Source organism: Thunnus thynnus, chromosome 1, assembly GCF_963924715.1.
Source record: "Thunnus thynnus chromosome 1, fThuThy2.1, whole genome shotgun sequence".
In the NCBI taxonomy this organism is placed as follows: Eukaryota; Metazoa; Chordata; class Actinopteri; order Scombriformes; family Scombridae; genus Thunnus; species Thunnus thynnus.
In genome coordinates this window covers 18,341,315-18,367,570 of record NC_089517.1, presented here as the reverse complement: position 1 = coordinate 18,367,570, position 26,256 = coordinate 18,341,315, and the positions used below count along the sequence as shown (strand labels likewise).

The 26,256-nt window shown below is 38.3% G+C and overlaps 3 protein-coding genes across 5 annotated transcripts in view; 2 read left to right on the top strand and 1 right to left on the bottom strand.

Annotated features, from left to right (window-relative positions):
* Positions 1 to 4,991, top strand: part of pde3b (phosphodiesterase 3B) — a 52,534-nt gene extending 47,543 nt beyond the window's left edge. Inside the window, exons 14-16 of one of the 2 annotated variants that reach the window (XM_067588290.1) lie at positions 87 to 248; positions 1,425 to 1,680; positions 1,772 to 4,991. In XM_067588290.1, the coding sequence (XP_067444391.1) occupies positions 87 to 248; positions 1,425 to 1,680; positions 1,772 to 1,998 (645 nt within the window). In that variant the 3' untranslated portion in view covers positions 1,999 to 4,991. Of the gene's footprint in view, positions 1 to 86; positions 249 to 1,424; positions 1,681 to 1,771 lie in introns of those variants that run through there. The other variant, XR_010928227.1, reaches the window with a different exon arrangement.
* Positions 4,992 to 5,133: 142 nt separating this feature from the next.
* On the bottom strand, positions 5,134 to 11,031 carry cyp2r1 (cytochrome P450, family 2, subfamily R, polypeptide 1). Its single transcript, XM_067588307.1, has 5 exons — positions 10,446 to 11,031; positions 9,207 to 9,348; positions 8,411 to 9,043; positions 7,913 to 8,242; positions 5,134 to 7,073 (listed from the first exon to the last, which is right to left on the bottom strand). Exons 1-5 carry the CDS (start codon positions 10,773 to 10,775, stop codon positions 6,856 to 6,858), a joined length of 1,653 nt encoding a protein of 550 aa, XP_067444408.1. The 5' UTR covers positions 10,776 to 11,031; the 3' UTR covers positions 5,134 to 6,855.
* Positions 11,032 to 18,605: 7,574 nt separating this feature from the next.
* Positions 18,606 to 22,546, top strand: calca (calcitonin/calcitonin-related polypeptide, alpha). 2 transcript variants are annotated; one of them, XM_067599235.1, is made up of 5 exons: positions 18,606 to 18,702; positions 19,147 to 19,238; positions 19,517 to 19,648; positions 21,121 to 21,302; positions 22,092 to 22,546. In XM_067599235.1, the coding sequence occupies exons 2-4, from the start codon at positions 19,153 to 19,155 to the stop codon at positions 21,281 to 21,283; spliced, it is 381 nt and encodes a 126-aa protein (XP_067455336.1). In that variant the 5' UTR covers positions 18,606 to 18,702; positions 19,147 to 19,152; the 3' UTR covers positions 21,284 to 21,302; positions 22,092 to 22,546. The 2 variants fall into 2 exon arrangements, with proteins under 2 accessions (XP_067455336.1, XP_067455326.1); XM_067599225.1 differs by lacking the exons at positions 21,121 to 21,302; positions 22,092 to 22,546 and adding an exon at positions 20,318 to 21,109.
* The last annotated feature ends 3,710 nt before the right edge of the window (positions 22,547 to 26,256 follow it).

Sequence of the window (26,256 nt, the reverse complement as noted above, 5' to 3'; positions counted from 1 at the left end):
GTTGAGCAGCATGTAGCATAATGGATGCAGAATAAAGCAGTCGACCGGTTGTTGTAAGGCATTAATATCTGTCTGTTTGTGAACAGGTGAATGATGTGAACAGTCCAGGAATTGATTGGACCAATGAGAACGACAGACTGCTGGTGTGCCAAGTGTGTATCAAGTTGGCGGATATCAACGGACCAGCCAAAGTCCGTGACCTGCACCTCAAGTGGACGGAAGGCATCGTCAATGAGTTTTATGAGCAGGTACAGACTTTATGTTAATGCTGCAGAGTGTATCCAATCAACACAAACATTCAATCTACATTTTTGTCTTGCAGTACATTTTTAATCAATAGAGAATTAGGTAGATGAAAAATTCACCGTCCCAAATCCATCCTGACTTAAACATCAAGGTCATAAATACAATGAAAGAGACAAACAGAAAAAAAGATAACAGAAAAATAGAGGACAAGAATAAAAAGTAAGATTACTAACATCAGTGACATATCAAAAAAAAGATGTAACAATTAAAAGACAGTTAAATCTAAGTAGAATGGGCAACTCTTCTATGATTGTCATGTAGGTCATCTCAAGCATGTAGCTTCATCACTGAAGATCTGTGTGCATGAGATGTTTTTAGAGGATAGGTTCACAAGTGTTCAAGTCCATCTTAAAACGACAGTCAGGTGCACATATGAACATTGAAACAGGTTTTGCTTGTGTACTCATTCCTCCTGTTCATACTGACCATTAGATGATCCCCTCCAAATGTGCTTACAAAGTAATAATAACAATCATATTACATTGTAGAAACAATGTAATATGAAGCTTCAGTCATCTAATTTAGTCAAATAAAATGGATATCTTCCAAAGTGACAGTCTGTGTCTTAAAGGACAGTGTTTTCCTGTTCAGCTGCAGTGGAAGGACAGTGGCTCAGGAAGTAGAGCGGGTCGTCCACTAATCAGAAGATTGGTGGTTCGATTCCCGGCTGCTCCAGTCCGCATGTCGAAGGGCAAGATACTGAACCCCAAATTGAATGTGTGTGTGAATGATTAAAGATGAGCAGGTTGGCACCTTGTTTCAGCCTCTGCCATCAGTGCATGAATGTGTGATTGAATGGGTGAATGTGACTCGTAGTTTAAAAGTGCTTTGAGCGCTGAGAAGACTAGAAAGGCGCTATATAAGCATAGTCCTTTTACCATGTACCATTTAACAAAAAGAGGGAATTGGGTACTAAAAAGAGAGAAACTGACTTGATGTGACTAATTTCCCCCATCACTTACATTGAAAGTGCATTATTTGGCCATTATGGAGGAGGAATGATTACAGCAAGAAAAACCTTCTTCAATGTTCATATGGGCACCTGACTGTTGTTTTAAGACAGACTTGAAAAATTGTGAAACAGTCCTTTAACTGTAATCTTTGTTTTTGACCTGCAGGGAGATGAGGAAGCTCGGCTGGGATTACCCATCAGCCCCTTCATGGACCGCTCCTCCCCACAGCTGGCGAAGCTACAGGAGTCCTTCATCACACATATTGTAGGACCACTTTGTAACTCCTACGATGCTGCCGGTCTACTTCCCGGCCACTGGATCAATGAGGAGGGATCAGATGAAGACGATGAGGGGCAGGTGGACACGGACACGGATGAGGACGAGGATGAGGATGATGAGCTAGACGAGGAGCTGGCACCAAGTAAGACACCGATAGCTCATCAGTAATGTCATGTTTACATTAACCGCAATCGCAATTTTGTTAAACATATCTTTACTTTTGTTCGTCACAGAAAGGAGGAAGAGCCGCCGCCGGTTGTTCTGCAGCATCATGCAGCACCTGACAGAGAACCACAAGGTGTGGAAGAAGACCATTGAAGAAGAGGAGAAGAGCAAAGAGCTGGGCAAACAGCAGCAGCCTGACAGCCTGCTCCCCAGCCTGCCAGCCAGCCTGCCCACCTCCCCGTCAGATGACATTCAGGTCATCCAGGAGGAGGAGGAGGGAGAGGAGCGTCAGTAGCATGACGGCAAAGGAATGAACACAGATGTGTGGAAAAAGAAGAGGAGAGGCAGTATAAGGATACGAGTCCCTCAACCACCTGCCTTTCACCGACATAAACACATACAGACACAAGAAACACACACACACACGACAGTTGACAAATGCACATAAATCACACTTTGCTCCTTCTCTCTCTCTCTCTCTCACACACACACACACACACACACACACACACACACATATTGAAAGATTCACTGTGCAGACACTCAGATGCTTAAGCAGTCACATTGTTTTTTTGGAGAAACAAAAAGGCCTTACTACTGTGAGCGGATCCTTGCTGCAACAGTGGGAGCCCAACTCCTATGCACTTTCACCCCATGGAGAGTCGAGTGCACCCAGAAAAAGCACCAGAACTGAGGAGGAGGGTGCAGAAGAAGAGTGCGGACGGGGTCCAGCATTAACTTGCCCTCCATGGTAACCTGGCTGCGATGCTGCCTTGAATGCAAAGCGCTTACACCTCCCTTAGGTACAAAACAAATTCTGTCTATTTAAAAATGAAAAGGTAGAGGAATAATAATGAAGCAAGCGACATCATGAAATGATTGACACCCTTTACCAAAGTGAACAGTTCAAACCCGGAAAGACAAGAGACTGAGACTGTTTCAGCCTCAATGTCAGGTATATTTTTGAATTATATATATATACATATATATATATCAAATGTGCCTGTCTGAACCTTTACTGAGTCCATATTGGCCCAGAGCCTAGGCTTGTGTAGTTCTCTCTCCTTGCTGGCGACACGAAACACTGTATCAGACTCAGTCACAGAGACATTATTGAAATGTTGACTGATTAATAGCATTATATCTGCATCATTTTTGATGCTTTTATTCATGTGTACCACCCGTCTTTTTTTTTTTTTTGTTGTTGTTGTTGTTGGATTCTTTAACTCTGCTTCATTTTGTTTTGAGTGTGTGAATACTTTTTTGAGGGAATGTGATAGAGAGAATGAGTAGGGAGAAAGAGAGCATATTTTTAATTATTTTAGTATGTAATTTGTGTGTATGTTTGTGTGTCCTTTCAGTAATGGTTGGTTTCTAATCAGTGAAATGTCCTCTGGTGTTTATTAACATGTTGCATTCAGATCAGGAGTGCTGTCTCAATGAATGGATTCTTCATTTTCCTTTTGATTCTAAGTATTTTTTAAAGGTTACTCAGGATTCATGCAAAGTTGAATAATTATTTTGCAAGAATTTATGTCATTAATGTTAAATACACTTAAAAAAAAACGGAGAAAATCAAAAATCTGGGTGACTGAAGTAGTTTGTAATCTCTTAATGAACAACTTGACTACAAACAAATTCAAGCAATTGAAATCCTCTGTGACAGAGGAGCATACAGTATGTGCTGTCTCTTGGCCATTCATACACTGTTTGCATAACCTTTTTACAACCTCACGGGAGAAATGCTTATCTTGATTGTCAGCAGACTGCAAATGTCTCTCCTGCAGCCACAACACATTGTACAATTTTTGCAGTTCTGTAACCATATGTTTGGTAACTTCAATGTTCTCTGCATTGTTTTAAAACAAACAGTACAATGTCTAAATGTCGGTGTTTCAGTCAGCCAACAGACACTGATGTTTAGACAGATTAAAAGCTCACCCTTCTCACTTTTTTTTTTTTAATTTGTTTTTTTTGTTTTTGTTTTTTTTTTGTTTTTACCAAACCCATAACTCGGCCAGTGTGTAAAGAAGGGATCCAGGGTTTCATTTCTCTTTGGTTTTGTTTAAACGTCATATTATATAATATATATACAGTAGGCTCCAAAAGTCTGAGACCACTTTCCCACATTCAAGTGAATGGGGAAAGTGGTCTCAGACTTTTGGACCCTACCATATATATATCTATATCTATATATAGATAGATATATAGATAGATATATATATATAATGACGTGCCACGAGGCAGGTTTAAAAAAAAAAAAAACTACTAGTTCTCTATTTTTGTCTCTAAGAACTCTTGGCATTCCACTAGAATAAGATGTTTTGTGAAAGAGAAGGCAGAATTGTTGCCTCGCTCCTTTATCACCTTATTAAATCATAATCTCTGGAGAAAATGTTAAGTAAGCAAGTGTCGAATTGAGATAAGTAATATTTAAAGACAAAAAAATAGATACAGGTGTGCACATTTTAATACCAAACAAGTGTTTAGCCGCTGTACAAAAGAGTATGTGCATAAATATATATTTTTTAAATAATCAAATGAATGCATCTGTTTTCTACACACAGCTGACATATTGTACATTGAGATCCTGTAATTACCATTGTGTTTCCAGAGTTTTTATCTACTTCTATTTACAGGTGTGGAACTGTGGGGTTTGGTGTTTTGATTTTGATTTTTTTTTTTTTTTCACTTGGTTTCAGCCTCTCCCTGTTCTGTATCATAACCACTCTTGTATTCTTCATTATCTCTCTCTCTCTCTCTCTCTCACTGTTGTCTTAGTCAACCCAACTAGTGCCAAACTTTACCAACACACAGTACAGTAGTTTGTGGGCTGTGATACACTGATTGGCAAATATCTCTGGGCTCCAGTACTGTTCGTGCAAGAGAAACACCTTGAGTCAAATATTCCACCAAAGCTCAAGGTGGCAGTGACAGTGATAAGAGTCGGAGTTGGACTCAGGTCAGAGCCATATATACATTCTGACAACTCTGTCGTCAGTTTTTTCACATGGACCCATGCTGGATCATAAAGCCTTGGTAGCTCCTGACCCAACGTATTCTGGCTCATTAAGTTGTAAAAGTTGTTGGCTTCTCACTGTGCAGTCTTTCAAACCACAGTGTCCTCTGATGATTGTGCCATAAATACATCTATGAATGGTTGTTTCCCTTATGTAGCATCAATATACGTACGTTTGTCTAATGTAACCATTCACCCTTATCTACATTGTGGGGGCAACTGATTTTTGTTGTTATTTATAGCTGTCATAAAACACCATCCCTAAAGTATGAGCAGTTCTCATTGATTTTTATTGGTGTGTGTGTGTCTGTGTGTGTGTCTGTGTGTGTGTGTGTGTGTGTGTGTGAACTTGCGATACATGAAGCGCCTTCATTCCTTTGTCCTTGTCACCCCAAATATTCTGATAGGAGATAAACATGAACAGTTGTTTTCACTAATCCTTTATTACACGTCTTTTCAAGGTTATCGCTGAAACTGTTTTACCGACATCTCTCCCACTCCTAATTATGTTGCACCTGTCTGGGTGGGAGATCTTCCTCCTTTATCATTTATATTAGTGCGCAGAGTTTAGTGACATCACATAATGCCCGGAGCAGAGGTCTAATCCGCCAGAGAAACTGAAAACACTGATGTGTGTGTGTGCAAGGCCTTTAAAGCTGCTATTATCAATATTTTTACATTGACAATTTATCATCAAAGAACCCACAGAAAATTTCCACAAGACTCTGTAGTTCCCCTCAGAGTGTTTTGGTGTCTTTGAGCTCATTGTTATGGTTGCATTTTGGTTCAGTCTCACCACACTCATCAGTGTCATTTCCACACACAGCAAAAAGTTGTTTTCAGTGAAAAAGTTCTAAAAAACCCCAATGTACACTTCCTGCCCTGCACCAAACACCAGGCAGAGAAGTTTAGCAACTAGCTGGTGAACATAGTGGAGTCTTAAGCAGCTAAAGAGCATGCTGAACATGCTGAACAACTCAACTCAACATGCTGAATTATCAATGCATTTCTCTGCTGAGATCAGAGCAGTGCAACAGGACAAGAGAAATACACAAGCTTTCACCTTCATGAACACAATTATTATTGTTCATGATTACGCTAGGTGTTCTGGGATTTGGCAGTTGTAGGATAATGTATGTATGTAGGTATGTAGGCAGGTTTCTCTGCCTCTAGTGTTTATCCAAAGATTCTTCAAGTATTAAATGAGCTAATACAGACTTTTAAAAAAGTAAATATCATGTTAAAGGTGTTAATAAAACAGATATGAGTTGGGGTTTAAAAAAAAAAAAAAAAAAAAAAGCAGAAGGGAAAAGAAGGCTTTCAATAGTTTAAGAAAGACTTTATATACACACAAAAATACACATACCACTATTGCAAAAAAGGACAAAAAATGTTAACCTCACACATAAAAGCAGTACTTTGTTAGTACTGATAAGCACCATTTAGCAGAAACCAGTGTTGCATAGTCAGTTTCTAGAAATCCACCAGGGTTGCGTTTGCCTTCTAAGAAAGATTTTCCACAGAGCACTATCCCAGGAGAAGGGGTCAGAGTCAGTCCAGATGACGTAAATCTTGGCCCGTGTTCAGCTCCAACAGAGTGTTCAGAACTGGAAAGTCTGTCAGTCTCATTTCGCTCCACATGTACAAATCAGTGGTGTCATTTGTCTGACCTGACGCTATCCTGAGAAGGAAGGGCTATGAACCATCATTGGTGTACTTAGTATCAATCATTGACATGTATCTAACCCATCGCTACCGCACCAGGGTTCATAGACATTTCATGTTCTGGGGCTCAGAACAACTCTGAGCTACAGAGAACTGAATCAATAACACACTCGCGTTTCCAGGATGTCCTTTCAGCACCAAGTCATGTCCTCTCTCCTGCTACTTTAGAGTATTGTGCAAACGTGCATATTGCTCAGTAAAAGAATTCAATAGCAGGAGAGTAAACTGGATCACATGTTCGTATGTGGAGAACAGAAAGTCTTTTAAAAAAAACTGGAATGCACCACTGGACACTACAGTCCAGACTAAAACAGTTTTAAGCACCGGTATCATGTGGTTGCATTGCTGTGCAAAACAGAAAAATTCTGACTTGAGCGGTTGAACAATCTGTGGTGAATGCCCGCTCGCCTACTTGTGATAAGGAGTGTCTCCACAGCAGGGAGCTCTCTGCTGCCTGCGCTCAGCACAGATGGAGTAAGGCTTGGGCTGTAAGGTCATGCCCAGTTTGGGAGTAACGGTGGGAACAGTTCCTGGAGGAAACTGAAGATGAAATCTCTGGAGCAAAGTGGTGAAAAAGAGGAACATCTCCATCCTGGCCAGTTGTTCACCCAGACAGCAACGCCTCCCTGAAAAAAGAAAAATTAATTTAGACTCTCTCATACATACACAGGCACACCAACTGGCTAATTTGTTCATGTCAGCAATACAAGGAAGACTTTGAGGAACATAAACACTACAGATGATTTAAAAAGAAGGATTTAATTGAGCATAGAAGGTGTTGGAGATGTCAAAACAAACATTAGGGACTCTCCTTCATGCTCTATGAGAATCCTCTGTGATAAAGACTTAATGGGAACAGGTTTTGAATGTTAAAGGGTTAATTAACTGATCAGTGGACTATATGTAACATTAAAAGGGTGTTCATAATGACACCCTTTGTTTTTTATAGACAAGAAAAATAGTTAATGCTCTATTCTCAAAAACAGGGCTTTTTTAACTTTTTTAACTTACTGAAAATATGGTTTTGGAGTTTATGTATGTGTGATATGTGTATATATTGGTGGTAATGTGGTTTTGTTTTTTACTTAATTTAAGGGAGGGAACGTAGATACCATTTAGCAAAAATAAAGCAAATGACAGGGCCTGTGTAAAAGCGGATGTGTGTAAGACTTTGTTGCTGTCGATGCTCATTCAATACTGTTGGCTAAGTTTTCTGATTATACTGATGACTTGGCAGCAGACAAACTAAAATTACTTGCCAGTTTTACTGGCTGTTTTCACTTAAGAGCCTATGGTAATTGAGGAAATTCTCTAGACTTCTAAATGTAATTTTGGAAAAAAAAATGTGTGGACAAATGAAATAGCCACTGACTGGTGACTCTCATTTTGGGATTACAATGACTGCAGCCACGATTATTTTGATATTTTTTCAGGAATTTAGGAATATAAACATAGAGAAACTGACCCAGAGAGAATGGCAGGAAGGCTTCGCGTCTCACAAAGTTGCCATTGCTGTCCAGAAACCTCTGTGGCGAGAAAACGCCTGGGTCATTCCAGTATTTCTCATCGAAGTGCACTGAGTACAGGTTTGTGATCACCATGGTGCCTTTGGGAATTGTGTACCCATTGACTTTTGCATCCTGGGAGGTGGCACGGAAAATACCAAGTGGAACGATGTTGCAGAAGCGCAGGACCTCATGCAGAACGGCTTCCACAAAGGGCATCCTCTGTTTGTCCTCCAAAGTTGGTGCCCTCCCATTGGCCAGCACGCTGTCAATCTCCCTATGCACCCTCTCTTTGCAGCGCAAAACAGACACCATCAGGCATTATTCATGCTGAACATTACATAACCACCAAATTTAGATCTGCAGACATGCATGATTCAAATCTCTCTCACATGACTGTAGTCTTGACTAGAAGTAAAATGTTTTCACATTGGGATGATGCTACTGCTACAACTGACCTTGTATGTTGGGGTAGAGGGCCATGTACAGCATGGCCCAGCGTAGGGTGTTAGTTGTGGTCTCTGTTCCTGCGATGATGAGCTCGCCCACTGAATAGATGAGGTTCTCATAGGAAAAAGAGGAGCTGGGGTCTCCTGCATGCTGCTCCAACTCATCCAAGTAGGCATCAACATAGTGCCGTGGTACATGTGGCACCCTGCCCTGTGAAAAACCCTTTATAACTTCTAGTAGGAAGTCATACACCTCAGCAGCATTGCGGAACAGCTTCTGGTGTTTTCCAAAGGGTACATACTCAATCCAAGGGAAGGCATTGTAGAGGAGGGCCCAGCCACTCACTGCTAGCTCCACGTTCTCACTGAAGATCTCGATCATGTGCTGAAAGTTGCGGTCATCATACGTAAAGCGTTGTCCAAAAATGATCAGGTTGGTGATGTTGGACACAGCGTTGGTCACCAGATGTTTGGGGTTGAAGGGTTTCCCTTTGTGCTTGTCAATGGCATCAACAAAGAACATGCACTCCTCTGAGATCTTCCTCTCAAATAGTCTCTGGCCGCTGCCGAAGTAACGGAAAGAGTTGCAAGCCAGTTTACGGTGTTCAATCCAGCCTTTGCCATATTTGCAATTGAGAAGTCCTTTAGATGACAGAGACAAAAAAGAAAACAGTAGAATTGAATCATTTCAAATATATCAGAAAGATAACGATGAAATGATTTGATTAAAATTTCAATTCTAATCCATTTTAAGATACTGTTAAGAGAGAAATCAAATGAATTATAATATTTTACAGCATCTTACCACCCATTTTGGTCATTTTCTTGAATAAAGGCAAGGATGGGCGATCAGCAAACACCTCACTCTGATGGTAAAGGCACTCCCTGACAGAGTCATACCCATTTAATACCACAGTCAAGATGCCTCCAAGGTCAAGACTGAAAATCTGAAAGATACACATTCAACATGAGCACTGTACTCTTTTGTTCTTTGTGCATATTTTTGAGCAAATAGGTGTGAACCACAATTTTAGGCATGTTACAACATTTTGCTTGTGTATTCTTTGGCACTAATCTCAAAAGTGGATTTTTATGAGCTAGGATGAGTTAAAGGGTAGGTTCACAATTTTTCAAGTCTTTCTTAAAACATTAGTCAGGTGCCCATATGAACATTGAAAGAAATTTTACTTGCTGTAATTACTCCTCCTTTTCATACTGAGCATTAGAAGATCCTCTTCAAGTGTGCTTACAATGTAATTGATGGAGAATGAAATCCACAGTCCTCTTTTTGTGTAAAAATTTAAGGTTTATCAGACGCTTATATGGAGCTTCAGCACTCTGAGTTAGTCACATCAAGTGGATATCTTTCAAAGTTAATCTTTTTAGTAAGTTCTTTCTTCTTTGTGTTTCCTTGGACAGCGTTTCTCTGTTGAGCTGCGGTGGAAGTATAGTAACAAAAAGAGGTAATTTCCCATTAAAAAGACAGTAATGAATCAGTATGAACAGGAGGAATCATTACAGTGAGCAAACCCCATTTCAATGTTCATTTGGGTACCTGACTATTGTTTTAAGACAGACTTGAAAAACTGTGAACCTTTCCTTTAAACTTCCCTGATATGTGGGACACTGTGAGAGATCTCCATCTACAGATCTACAGAGATGTCCAGCTCTACACCTTAATCCTAATTATGTTTACAATAACAAAAAGACAACATGTTACCAGAAGGAAATCTGTGTCTTTATATGAATTTTGGGAGGAGGCTCTAATTTGTGGGAGCCCCTGATTTGCCAGTCATTCCCCTCCAAGCAAATGCTTCAGACTGCCTGATGTTAGGGCGAGTCTCTTTTGTTCGTTTCATAAGTGTCTCCCTGTGTATGTGTGTGTGTGTGTGTGTGTGTGTGTGTGTGTGTGTGTGTGTGTGTGTGTGTGTGTGCGTGCGTGCGTGCGTGTGTGTGTGTGTGTGTGTGTCTGAAACCTCTTGCATATTCCATATTACATATGGTCATGCACTGCAAAAAAATGCGCTGTAAGCTGAGTGATTACCTGTCCATGAACTTCACTCTGTTTCTTGAGGAAGACGTGCGGCTCGGTGGCCAGAGACAGAATGTTCCCTATTATAGGGATGGGAGATGGACCAGGAGGAAACCCCGGGGGTCTTCTCTGCTTGACGAGCTGGCGAACCAGCAGGAAGGCGAAGAAGACGACAGCCAGACAGCCCACAGCGAGAAGATTCTGTGCGCAGGACATCGGCACCAGAGACGGCGATTTAATTGAAACCATCTTTCCCAAAATCGCTGTTCCCTGCTGGACTACCTCTGCTGACTTCGGCTTCTCCTCAGAGGAACTGAAGCACATATGTATCATCTTGCACATTTTCTATCCCCCGCCTCTTAGGCTAAGATTGGTCAGAAAGTCAGAGTCAGCTGTTGGTGAACTTTGCTCTGCTCTTGATCAATAATCCAGATAAATTCTGTCGTTATTGGGGTGAGTTTTGGCTGGTTTTAATTAACCTACAGAGGGGGCAGCACACCATTAAACTCAAAAACTCACAGTGCAGAACAGAAAGCCCGTTATGATGTTGTAAAATGCTTATTAGAGTTGTAATATGCATTTAAAATCTGTCTGGCACAGGAATAAACGTGAGGACAACGACAACCCACACCACTAGACATCAAACAGTGTGCTTTTAATCCATCATAGGAGGGGCTGCTTTCAGGGAAATTACAAACAAACTTGCAAACACAGTTTGGAAGTCTCTTTCCCATTAGAGAAGTACATGGAATATAGTGACTCTGCAAAGCGCTTCTGTTTACTTGTATTCTACAGAGCAGTTAGGTTTAACAACAGCAATAAAAAGAAAAGTTACAAAAGAAGTACCATTAAAAATAACAGTAAGAGGTTAAAGCAAAGCAAAAGCATACACCTGTAATGTAAATTAAAAAGAAATACATTGTCAAAATATATAAAGTAGTATGATTCCTATGATGGAAGTAATCTTAGCTTCTTGGTATTAACTTGATTAAGCTCATGTTTTTTTTTAATATCACAATTAAAGACAAGACAATAAAGATGAACAGAAAACAACAACAAAGATATTTCACTGTTTTTTGTCTCATTGTAAAAGAAAAAGGCAAACAATTGCACTGTGGGTCAATATTTAGTTTAGGTAGCTGACTGAAATGAGACACTGGTGAATGGCCACGAGTATACAGACCATTCACCTCCATTTTCATTTTATATCATTATTATATATGGCATAAACCAGGATACATTTTTGGTTACATAAGTATTTTTGAGAAGCAAAGTGAAAAAAAACTTAAAACCATGGTTTCTTATAACACCAATTCATCTTTCGTCATTCAGTCATCACAATAACTTCAAAATCTAGAAGGTCAGCTGGAGAGCTAATTAACATATTATATTGTAGGGTATGACCACTGAACATGTGCAAGCTATCTAACTAGCCACATACAAGGTACGAATTGACCTCTAACCCCTGTATGAATCCTACAAGTTTGATATCAAAATCACAAATGTCCAACTAATATTGAATAAGGTGTTAATATTTCCCCTTCCGCTAATACAATTGCATGTAGTTGTAATCAATGTGTTCTATCTGTGTAGTTGATAAAGCAATAATTGGCTCAACTTGCTTACTGTAAGTCATCATTCTGTCAGTCAACATACTGTATGTATATATTGTTACAACCTGGATCAAGACAGGACAAAGATGGGAGACCAAACAATGAGATTTACCTTAAAATAGCTTTATTTTACCTAACTGAAAGAGAAAATGAACTAAAAACAAACCAAATACAAAGAGACCAAAAGGATAGAAGTCAGGAGAGGGAGAGAGAGATAGAGAGAGAGAGTATCTGAGTATCATCTGGGGTCACTGTTCAGGTGAGTAGAGTTACCTTGATGATGTGGCACCCACCATGCTTCTGCAGAGAGAGACTCGGATAGTCTGTCCAGTGGGCCATCACAGTGTATGTACATGTGTGATGGAGATATTACTGTTATCACATTATACCAATCAGGCCAACAGTGATCTAAAATGTAATTTTTTTTTTCCAAATATAATTTTAGCAGCAGGAAAAGAAACTCACTTATGTTATTACTGCAGTTTTACATAAATTGTTTTGAAAATTCCTAAATGATCTGGCAACACTGGTGAACAAACTGAACAGGAAACAGTGGGACAGTATTTTTAATTGCAACGTGTTCAATACATTTATATGTATTTTGGTTGAAAGTTAAACAACTTGATTAAGCCTGCACAGATACAATGATACATGAACCTAAAATCGGTAGATCTGTGGTGGAACTGTTAGGCTTTATGGGTAATTCTAAAGAATTTGTAAAGAATTTGAATGTAACTACACATATTCTTAAAATAACATGCTACAAACCATTTCGAAGAGTCTTTTAACCTGCATACAGCTTTTTCATATTTTGGTATATTTTTTACATATGTTTAATGTTGTTTCTGTGTGATGCATTTCCATTTGAATGAATTTCTTCTAATGTGAGTTTAAATGTAGGTTTTTCCACTGACATCAGTTTTAGTTCCTTACTTAAATAAACTGTCATCTGTCCTGCACAGCTACATTCACAGAAACTTAATAAAGAGAAGCATATACCTTTTTTGATTTGTCACTGAAACTCACATGGACCACAATTATAATGGTAAAAAATAAAGAATAAAAAAAAATAAACAAAAATCCCTTCTTTTGTTAATCAAAATGTAATTGAGTCATGTACGAGGAGTCCTGATAAAGTATGTTTGGGTGTTACTCTCTTTTGTTTTTTTAGCAAATAAACTTTGCCCCAGTAAGCTGTTTTAGGTTCCTTCATCTCAACCCAGTAAAGGTCATGCACTTCATTTAGAGGTTAAAGGTTAAGGTATGCACTACATTCCAAACTTGCATAGTTTTGGGAGATTTTGAAAGCTTGTAGGCTAAAACCTGCACTCGTTCACACAGTGCAGGACTGCGCATGGATGTTCTGAAAATGGGAGTCGATTTTACAATATTTTTTTCATGTAAGAATGTATGACGGTGGTTATTTTATAGCCAAATGAACGTGACAATAAATACACATTTATTTATTGCCTACTTACTTTTCCTATGGTCTTTAGATGAAAATGGAGAATATACAGAGTTTGCAGAGGTTGATCCAGACTAATTTTATTATCTTTTTAACGTGGTTTTAAACAATTTGCACTTTTGTAAAACCACGCTCCCCACTTTGCTGCGTGATCGGTTTATCATGACTGGCTCCTCATTAGACATGAAGTTATTTATCCAGACGTTCCTTCCTGCTGAGGCAGCTGGTGGGATTTTTTTTCTTAGACGCCACAAATGGCCTCTACAGACCTCTCCCAATCATTCAGATTTGTTAGGGCTACCTAATGAGGACATTCTTGCAAATTACTTCTTTGCTTCCTGCCAGCTCCCCAGACTGAAAAGCTATTCTGGAAGCATTAAACACATCTGTCTAATTTAATCAAATAAACATGCTCTGACTGTTACATTAGCTTGTTAGTGGTTGGGTTAATCAAAACACCAGCGACAAGAGTGGCCAGGTGGTTAACGTGGACCGTGTTTTGTAACTGCATGGATGCAGAAAAATCAGAACCTCAAAAAATATTTAACATAATCATCACTGCTATTACAAGGCAATTTAAGAGAAACATTCAAAAGATTTTAAACATTTAATTTGGAAATGAACAGAGGACGCTGTAAAGAGATGTCGATGATAGACAGACTAAATATGGGGAGTGACAGGGCAGTAAAAGTTGAATGTGGGAGTTAAAAAAATATATGATTAATGAGCATTTTCTTCCCACTTGAGACAGCCTCATAATGACATTAGTTTTCTCTGGAGGGCATAATTATTATCAGCTTCGGTCTGGTGTGACTGTAATTTTTTAAGTCTAGACTCCAAGAATTTTATCTCCTCTTTTTCCCTCTACATTGTCCAGGAGTCCATGTTTTTGTGGAGTTAGTTTTTTTGATTGGGGTGTTTTCTTACAGTATGTACAGGGGTTGGAGTGAGTGAATGTCTCTTTTTGGCAAATCCAGCAAATTAAATGCCTCATATATCAATGTCTTTCATGACATTAATGCAAAAATCATACAAAAATCCAATAAATATAGTATAAATGCAACCAATTTTTTATATGGTCTCACGATAAGCAGTATGTCATTATATTGTGCAACCCTATCCTGGGGAAATTATATTGCTCTGCTGATCAATGTATGGGATGTAATACCATTATTGTATGCGTGGTAGAGCAGCATCAGTCTTTTCATTACAGGGCCACTTGACGAGTGTTCTTCCTGTTTTGCTATACTGTGGGGCATATGTGGCACGTTCGAGTGGGTGCGTCCCTTGAGAAATACGCTTCTACAGTAAATTATTTATCATCCGGATGGCTGAAATTATCAAGGGCATGTGGAAAATCTAATTACTGACCTTCCCTGGTAATACAAATGCTGTCCAGAACCTCTTTTTTCCAACAACATAACGACAGATGCAGGGGCATCAAGAGGTCTTATAATCCCTCTGCAACTACTGACCAGGTGTTTAAACATTAGGTTGAGTTTGGTTAGCTTTCTAATGGAGACCAGCAGGCGGAGGTGCCTTTGCTAATGGATACTTAACTTCAATTTTGCAATTGCAAGAGCATCAATGTAAATTTAATGTTCCTTTTGAAGAGGCTGATCTGTAAACTGTTTCCAGGCACACATTATTATAGTTTTTTCCTCACAGTTGCACTATATTGTCAGTTCTCTGCTTTCTGCATTTTTCTTCAGTCCAGTGAAGGTTCAAATGTCATTCAGCAAAAGACCACCCTCTGGCTTCATTTTCACACTTAAAACATTTACTTTACAAAGCTTATTCAAGACTGGACCAAATTCAAGACTGATATTAGCTTACTCATCCTCAAAACTACCACCCTACAGTTCATGCCCATATACATCTCCTTTAAGTACTGTATATACCTTCCTATCTTCTGCTGCACATTTCTACATGTTGGCTGTTTTACTGTGTCAACTTTTAAGATTTTTTTGGAAGGGCATTTTTAATTTTGGTTAGTGGTGGTCAATATTTGTATATAAAGACTCAATGTCTATAGTGCTGTATATATAGCTAAAATTTTTGATATATTACCATCAAGGACACCCTCTTCAAGAAATATTCTCAGTTCCCTTAGATATTTTTTGGTACGGCCTCATAATAAGGTCATTCTTTATACTACAAGTGTTGCTGGAGTTTTGACATTATCAGATGTATTTCCTTCTCCACACACCTTGGAAGTAGGTGAAGTTGTGCCAGAAATTCCTACTCTGTTTAATTCTGAACACTACATAGAAAAACAAAGGATTCAGATGACCTGTGACCAAAAACCTATGCTAGATTCCAACCCAGGAGTTTATGGGTACACGGTGCGCACCAACTGAGGAACCAGAATGACCTCTGATGGCCTGTATAAAGGCAAACTACCACCTCTACCTCTAACTACCTCCATCAAGTCAGGACTGAAGGACTTTGGAACTTGTGTCCTGATGTAGTGAAACGGACGAGATTCTCACTCCCAACCTGGCAAGTGATTTTTTATCAAAATCAGACAATAATGCATATGCACTCACACTGCCATTCCCATCCATTCCCAAACGAATCGGCTTGTGCAGAGGTGACTTGAGGGGTGCAGCTGAGGTATTCATGCAGATCAGGTATCACAGTGCTATTTTGGTACTCTTTTTGTGTGAAACTGCACTTATGTTTCTGCCTTCTCAGGCCACTTCTGTCCTTAAACACTATTGCAAACTCCCAGTTTCATGGAAATCATTTTCTATTTCTCTTGGTTGAATTCCTTGTCCATATATAGGCTCTGTTGACATTCTTGGAAGAGGAGCAAATTTTTACTACTAACATAATGATTCCAAAACAAATTCAAATCCCTTCTGCTGGTACAAATGGCCTCTATTCAGCTTGCCTTTTTAGATTTAACACAAACCTGGACACATGCAAAAGGGGCAAAAAAAAACTTTGCAGGGGACTGATACCTGGTACCTTTCACATCACAAATATCTGGAGACCCATCCATTAGCTCAAATTCCCACAATCCTCATGTGCCAACTTTAATATTACCTCACTGTGGGATCATTCCAGCTGATTATCAACTCTTATTTCCTATTTGAATACTGCAAGGTGTTGATATGAGAAATCTTTGAAGGGAATCCTCTTTGGGGCCTTTTAGCTGAGCCCCAGCCAAGAATGAAGCTGCTCCTCTTTGGGAGAAGACACATTCACACTGAGTCAGCTGAGACTGTCACTGATGAGCACTGCACAGAGCATAACGCTGGCCTTTCTGTCACGAACGCTCTCCTGTGTTGCAATTAATTTTCCAGGCCGATTCATGCCTAATATTAAAGATTGTAAACAGTGGGAGCTAATTGCAATCCTGACAATACACTTTTCCCCTTGGAATATAATTTCTCTGCCTCAGCTCAGGTCAGAGCAGGCAGTGGTGTATCAGGGCCTGGGGGTGAGTCATTATCACAAGACTTTTAGCGTCAGTATTTGCAATGATTCAGGGGAATTTGCAAACAGTATCTCTGTAATATACACATCATTTTCTGTCTTGAAATATGTGCTCTACTGTGTTAGTATTCCATGAGAAGTGGAGGATAAGTAGTTAGAGAAAAGATAAATATATGAATTTGAGATTTCTTGGCAAGGTACTCAAATGGGAACAAGACAATAAACAGTAATCATTGTGTGAGCGCAGTTGCAATCTTTTGCGCCAAAGTTTTTAGTCCTCCATGAGCAGTTTCTGACAGCATGTGAAGCTGCTGGAGACTAATTTACTGCCTCTGGTATAAGGCCTGCAGGTCTGCTCAATAGTACTAAAAGGCTCATCCACACTAATGAGTTTCCTTGTGACGCAAAAAATAACTGGGAGGCAGGATGCTTTATGATACATCATCCAATATTGTTACATAAGGGGAATTAGAAGATGGCCAGAGACCAACAACCCAGTAATTATCTCAGAGAAACCAAATGAACACCACCACTGAATTTTGTGAGAGGCTTAGTGTATCAATTTAGAGTTCACTGTGATTCTATTCCCACATAGGAAAGAAATTATTTTATTTTCTTATATAAATTATTTAAAAAATGGTACTGACAATAGACTGTGTTTTTGGAGGGCAGCTTTAAACTTTCTAACCTTTCAAGAGTTTGAAAAATCATAATTTTTCCTCTTTTTTCCTTTTCCCTCCTTCCTCATAATATTATCTATTATTATAAGTAGTTTATAAATGGAGGCTGTGCTGTATATATTAGCTTTGTGATGATTAAACTGAACACATTTTGTTGAGAGTGTTTCACAGTGGTGTGTCGGTCTTTTCTGAGGTTGGAGTTTGTAGTATTTAGAAACTCTCTGTGAAGTGCCTCTTGTTCCCTTTTTATGATGAACTTTATTTTCACTTGGCATTGGACCGCGTTGCCCTTCCCGCACTAGAAAATGCGTCTTGAGTGAATGAATTCAACTAAAGCTGTTTAGCCCTTCTGGGGTAATGTTGTTAGTTGTGTCATGATGCTTTAAAAAAATTGTGACTGACAGGAAGATGACACACATTGCTAATTTGTAATATGTAATATGACTTTTGTACATTTGATTTAAGCTATTTTCTTGTAGTATTCCATTAATGTGTCCACTCTGTATGTGAGTGAAATTAGGTACTCCACACATGCCTTATTACGCTGTTCATCTTAACCACTTAAAGATGAAATTGCAATGATGAGTTGCTCTGAACCAACATAAAAATAGATGGATGGGTCCACCTGCACATACAGTATATTAGTTCTCGAGACCATGACATAATGTGAGTGACTTTTTCCGGCAATTTTTTTAACTTCATTGTTTGATGGCTCATCCTGCTTAAAGTGCAACCTCACTACAAATCACCCTACCAACTGACTCAAATACCTGGCAGCTTTTTGTGAATTAAACAAATTTATGACCATGCATTGATGTCATTTGTGTACAAGATGTTTTACTGGCTTGCTCTAAGTGACGCAGGACTTCTGATTGGCTGGCAGTCTGAGGTAAAACATTTGACTGGCCAATAGAGTACGATCAAGTGCTCTCTCTGTTCATACAGTAACCTGTGGGGAATATATATAAATCCCTGTTCTGTGGGAGTGTTCAGCAGATACACAAGTGAGTCTACGATTCAACACACATCATTTAATTCTCCATTACCAGAAGATCTATCATCTTACGGTGAGTAGACAAAATACTGCTTGTTTTTATAATTACTCTTTAGTTGAGAAGATGAAGACTGGGTAGATTGAATACTCAGCTATGCTGGTGGATACTTCTAGCTAACAGGGGGGAGATGCTTTTGATGACGTTATACTATCTATGGCAAACTGCATCTAATTCTGCTAATGGACAGAGGTGCTGTTATAGTTGCTGGCAAAGCTTCCCTTGTCAGTATACAACCAATAACTCTTCTATCTGCCTCTCCAGTGGCTCTAACGGCGAGGGAGTGTGAGAGTGAAACAGAGAGAGAGAGAGGATTTATTCAGCTTTGAATGCATTAATGAGGCAGTATATACAAAACATGGTTAATGACATTGTTGTGGACACAGGCCACAGATAATGCAGATTGTTCCTTGCAACAATCATTATGACCTTGTGTGGGATTGCATCTCTTTTTCACAGGGAATCATGATCATGCTGAAACTCTGGACTCTCCTTCTTGCCTATGCGCTGATCATTTGTCAGATGTACACCTCACAGGCAGCTCCATCCAGGTGAGACCTCCAGAATTATTACTAAAAGTACAGAATATTTTTAATTTGTAAAAAATACAATTGTGTCGGAAAATGTTTTTGCATTTAAGACTGTTTCTAAAGAATCCACTAACTAATCAAATATATTTGTTTTGAAGTCTATTAACTTAATTTCCTCAAAGTCACAGAGTTTTTTTGTATGCTGAGAGCTTTATGGGACAATATGACAGTAAACACAATTTTGAACCGATGTTGAGGCACAACCACAGAGATTAATTTAATTTAATGTGTATTTTCAGAAATAGTAAGGATGCCTTGACGGATGGAGTCACACTATCCAATGATGATGCTCAGAGGTTACTCAGAGCTATCAAGGAGCTCATACAGATAACTTCAGATGAACAAGAGCACCAAACAGCTGATGGAAACAAGTATGGCTTTTACCATTTTTAGTCATGTTAGTAGAGTTAACCCTGATGATGATAGTTTTAAGGTTTAAATACAAGAGGGTGTGGTCTCTATCTATCTATCTATCTATCTATCTATCTATCTATCTATCTATCTATCTATCTATCTATCTATCTATCTGTCTGTCTGTCTGTCAAATTTTACTTTCAGTTAAACACAATATAACACAATGTTGTTTATAAGCCCGACAGCTGCAAGCTTGGTGTTTATTACTTATCAAGGTATATACTGTAGTGACTCTGTTCTCTGTCATAATCCCACAATGCATGGACTGCAGTCATTCATTCATTCATCTGTTCGTTCAGCATTACATAAATGAATGTGCCTGCAGTGAAGTGTCCTTATAGAAAACAAAGAGAGCATGATATCAAATGTGAGAAAACATGCATGATAGACCTTATTACAGAAAATGAAACCAACTAATAGCATGATAGCTCAACTACAATATTTTGCTTGTCATATCTTCATATGCTAGTTGGATCTATTAGCATGTCTTTGAAATGCTAAATTCATTTTTTCTGTAAATGCACGACATTTAAAAAAAAAACACCATGCATGCAAATATTTATATTTATCTGCATGTCATGATTGCTGTAAGCCCGTTTCTGCATGTTTGTCTCCGTCTCTAACAGCCCAGATAGACCCATGTCCAAGCGCTGCACTGGCTTAAGCACTTGCGTGCTTGGCAAACTCTCCCAGGATATTCACAAACTACAAACCTATCCCCGCACCGACGTGGGAGCAGGGACACCTGGCAAGAAGAGAAGTCTCTATGAGCAATTGGAAAACTACAGCAACTCATACAATTGAAACTCTGAATTTTTGGCTCATCTATTCTTCTTCTGTCTTAATTAACATTTGCTTGTTCATTTAGTGCTATTCATACATGAGACTGCTGATGCATGTGGATTCTGTTTGTCTGACTAACATCAGAGGAATGTCTTTACTTTAGTTTTCCATTGTCAGAATTTACTTTTTGACAGAGTTCAAAACCAAGATAACATGTTTAAATGAACTTGAATTTTAGTCATCTAAAAATGGTGTTACTTTGGCAGTTCTGTGTGGTATTCATATTCATACGGTACATTAGCACTCATACAATAAAATATAAGATAAGCTAAAAAAACCCAAACATTTCAAAGTTGAATTATTCTTCTCTTCAAGGTAATTATGTTTCTCCTACAATAACATTATATTTTACATTCAAGCCCTTTAATTAATTCACAAATCATAAAACACATCACTCATAAAACAAAAAATGAAAAAAGACAAAGGTAAGCATGATACAAATTATTGAAATATTTTGTATTTCTGTTTTTGAATTTATTATTGATGATGTAAGACATCATATTATGGAGACTCCGTCATACAGATGTCTGATTTGATCTTGAATATCATAATGAACTGTCTTCACTATCTTTTCCCCTCTTACAAGCAATGCAACAGCACAGAAGAGGGCATGCAACACAGCCACCTGTGTAACCCACCGCTTGGCTGACTTCCTGAGTCGATCGGGAGGACTGGGACACAGCAATTATGTTCCCACCAACGTGGGTGCCCAGGCATTTGGCAGACGGAAGCGACACGGCCCTGTGTGAGCACAAGAATAGAAACATGGTACGGTAGCACTCTGAACTTTTACATCAGAACTATTGCTGGTCTGAATTGATGACTGTAGGTTTAGAGAACAAAAAAATGATTTAAAACACCATCCCTGTGTTTAGAAACCAAGCTTAGAATTTGTGATAGTAGTTCAAGCAAGGAAGTCTTTTACAGAATCATATATACATCATCAAGGGTAAACTCTCAAGCTATTATTCTCAAATATGCTGAGTGCCATGTGAAGTATTCAGTATTCAACTTAAGAAACAAGTATTTTGTTACTTCGGCACCACCTAGTTAGTGAAGTGAAGTCATTTTTTATTTCTATAGCCCATCATACATCACAAATTTGCCTCAGGGGGCTTTACAATCTGTACAGCAATACAACATCCTCTATCCCTAGACCCTCGATTTGGATAAGGAAAAACTCCCCCCCAAAAACCCTTCAACGGGGAAAAAAATGGATGGGACCTCAGGAAAAGCAACAGAGGAAGGATCCCTCTTCCAGAATGGACAGACATGCAATAGATGTTGTGTGTACAGAACAGACCAGACACAACAATGACATTGATCAAAACTGATTGGCCCATTGTAACAGTAACATTGACATTACCGAAAATCTTTTGTTAAATATGTGTCCCTTTGGAGACAGCTACAGTGTTCACGAATATGTGTTTCTGTTGCTTTTAACTGTCAAACTATTAAATTAGGAAAAATGCCCTAACTTCACAACACATAGCACATTGTGAATAACAAAACAAATTTTAACCCATGGTTTGTTCTATTTTCTCTCTGGTTTTCTAGGACCGAGTGCCTGAATTTGAGTGACAAAATTGTATCATCATCCATCTACGAACACAACAGCATCATTATTTAAACTATCCTTCGCACACATGGACTGATGTCTTGCTTTCAGACTAGCAGACAGTTGCCAGTATTCATTGTTAACCTGTGCTTAAAAACAGAGAAATAACTAGTATTGGCTTCTTGGTCAAAATGGGAGGGTGAATGAGAAGATATTTCCTTTGTAACCAGAGATGAGGATGGATTATTTTCTCTGTCTTGGCCTGTAGCTCAACTGCACTTATGACCTGCAGTATAGTGTGTCAGACTAGAAGTCTTATTCTATATGTCTGCAACAAAACCTCCAATGACTGTAGCTGTCTTGTGCCTTGATGTAAAACGTTTCATTATAGTGCACAATGAAAGTGTGAAAAATGTATTTATGAGTCTACATATTGTAATAATTGTGAAATCAAAGCAGGAATAAATTGTATTTTAGCTACGTGAGGCTTTCGTGTCTTAACTGTATTTTTGTGTATGTGAGCAGTTCACCATATTAAGCTTTATAGCAACAATTCATTTTGAGAGGGTGCAGAAATTATGGCAGTAAATCATGATATATTACATATTCACTTGTCATGGAAAAAGAGGGAACACATCACATCTAATATATATACATAATTGCATCTCCAGACTTGTTTACAGAGTAATTCTTTATTAAAACATTTTTTATGAGTTGTAAACTGGTATTGGTCACTTTGTTATAGGATACAATAGTAGTTAAACAGTATTTCTGACATTAAAAACATTTACATTTTTATCATGCTACAACTGGCTCATTTTGCTCTCCAGTGTTTAAAATAAGCCATTGTTTTTTCATGGGAAATGAAGCTGCATTCATGAATAGGTTTCTTAAAGGAGGAGTATGTTTTTCTTCTCAGCTGCATTACATAATTACTCAGTTTCTGGTTAAGTTTTATGTTGTTTTTTAAGTAAAATAAATCTGTTATGAATGTGGCAGTTGACCTCCCAGCTGTTTTGGATGTGGTTTTACAAACATCCAACTGTGAAAGACTCACCACTTGTGCCACTCTTAGTTGGTAAAACTATATCAGGATTGGGCCATTCCTCTTTTCCACAATATCTCAAACCATTGGACGTTTAGGGATGCATCATTCACTGTGATTATTTCTATGTTGACCATATGCAATTCAACAGTATGTCTTTTCATCAAGGGAGAGGAGACAAATTAGTCATCCCCTCTGTGGGCAGATGCAGGTTTTGAAAACACAGCTATACCTATACCCATAACACTATAATCCCACCATGTAAAACCACAAAAACAATGCCAGTGCCAAAGACAACAAACAAAGGGGAGTGAATACAAACTCTGAGGTACCATGTGACTTACCATTCATCTTACAATGACCGCAATCTTTTCAGACTTTAGTCACGGATCAAGTAGCCAAGAAATATTTGCCTGATCTTAACCGTACTGCCTTTGGGGAACTTGGCTGGATCTTAATTTAGCTGCAGCTTACCTATGTGCACACACTCATAGACACTAATTATTCATTCAAATGAATGAACTTGTAATATGTAATATTATTGGAAATATGTTGCCTGGAATTAGTGTGTGAATGGCCCAGGCCTTACTGAATCTTCCCTAATAATTGAAGTGAAACTGTGCAAAAAGAACTTTCATTATTTATTTTGCACTACTTTACACACGAGAACGTGGGTATCAGTAGCCAAATTTGGCCATCAAGTGAAGTGAACAATAAGTACTGACACAACATACAGCATCAAACTGTAAAAAAAAAAAAAAAACAGAGGAAAATATATTAAATACATATAAAATACATATTAATTTGAGTTTCTTTTATGTTTGTTAGAAGTACAAGATGCTTAAATGTTACTATCCAGTGCAGTGGTAGGTAGATACCTATTTAGCTCAGAACATGAACATACAACCCTGGAAATACATTTTAGCTTTTCAGAAAGACTAGTGATATATTTTTTAATTTAAAAAAAATAACTTTATTCAAACAACAAGTTTACAACACAGAGTCTACAATCACAAACATGACAACGGGACTAAAGGTTGTAATACAAAATAAATAAATAAATAGTTAAATAAATATATTCTTACAGTGGTTATATGTTTTAAGAGCTGTTTTGTTTGCACATTCAGATATTGAAGAAATGTATTTGTGATTTAGCCAAGTGGGACATGTTCCTGGACCAACATTATGATCATATTAATGATGTAAAGACATGCAGTTAAGGATTTTGTTCAGTTTTACTGAGGATTTTGTTCAATTGTACTAACTTCAATTTAGAAAACTTAGCATACCTCTGAAGAAGTACAAAGGAATTTTAAAAGAAGCACAGGAGCAGCACACTGATGATGTCAGAGGGCTGTGATTGTGTTGGTCCAGGAACACAATGTTGATTGTTGATCCAGGAACATGTCCTACTTGGCTAAATCACGTTGCACAGCTCTGAGAAGTTCGTCTTTTTCCTTAAGAATTTGGATTTGTGAATATAAAATTTGGTCCTGTCATATTCCTGTCATATTCAGTGAATCCAAACAATACATTTTTTTTTTTTTACATATAATAATAAAAAACAGACTATTAATAATGTCACTAGTGCAAGAGTACCCTTTGTGTTAGCAGTTACAGAGGGCCAATGAAACAAAGTAAAGGTATATCAGGGGGCGGGACTTCGACTCTTTGTTGCACCAATCAAAATCACTTCGCTGTGGCGAAGGAAAACTTGCTAGCTAAATAATACAATATAGTAATGCTTGTGGAGTGGCGTTGTCTGTAATAAGTTGGACATGGCCAAGCAAAAACAACTGGTAATATTCCCAACACCCACAAAAGACATGCAAAGCAAAGAGGAAACACTGGCATCACCGTCAGGACTGACACCTGATGCTAGCCAAAAGCTAACGAGGACGTTAGCATACCGATATTAGCGGAGACAGCTAGTTAGCGTCTTTCTCTTGTTTTTGACAAAGCGTGGGGAACTTGGATGCAAAGTTTCCTATCTGGTGGATAGCAGTGACGAGGAGGAAAAGGAATGCAACTATCAGAGGACTGGCGCACTTTGTACAGTCATTACTGTTGTGACAATGGACCTTTGGAGACACTGGCGGGAGCTTACTCAGCGTTTATTACCTGTGAGGGAGTGACGTTCAAGAAAAACGTAAGTGGGTTTTTTTTTTTTTTTTTTTTTTTTTTTACATTTTGCGTTAGCCTGTCTAATGTTATGTAATGTAGCTGTCAGTAATATGTGTGTATGCTTGCGGTATTTGTAACATTTTGGCTTAGTTTGTTGCTAATGTTAATTTTTTAAATAATTTTGACAGTCGATTTTTAAGAAGTTTAAGAAGTTTCTTTTTTAAGAAAAACATGCCCAAATTCTCTAATTCCAGCTTTTTAAAACGTGAATATTTTCTAGTTTCTTTAGTCCTCTATGATAGTAAACTAAAAATCTTTGGGTTGTGGACTGGTAGTCGGGACAAAACAAGACATGCGACCCAAGGGAGATTATAATGTATTTTTTTCCCCCTGACAACTCATAGACCAAACGATTAATCGATCAATCGAGAAAAATAATCGTCAGATTAATCGATAATCAAAACAGTTGTTAGTTGCAGCGCTAATCCGTGCAAACAACAGTCAATTTGCCACACCTTGCGTCACAGACTTTATAGATGTGGAGTTGAAAAGCTACAACAAGGAGGGGCTGTATATCTATTATAATTGACTGAAACAGTACATGCAAGCCTGTGTACACTGAAAAGCATTGTAACCTTTGTTCCTACTTTCCTAAAGACATGTTTCCTCAATTTTTCAAGATATCAACTTACTTTATCACAGTCACACTTATTAAAGCACATCTGTTTTGTTAAGCCGGGTAAAACAGCTTTATGTTCAACATTTGAATGGTATGATTCAGTATTTAGTGTTTGCATAGCAAACTTTTTTTCAGGATATCTTTCATCAGTCAAACTATGATGGTATAATTAACGTCCAACAAAAATACTTCCAGACTTTTGATCTTAATCAGTAACGTCAATCTGATGTTGAATCCTCCATCCTTGCAGTCTTTCTGTTGTAGCCACAGTTAGTCTGACCTTTTGCTGCAGAACTAAGGATATCCCCAGGAACCA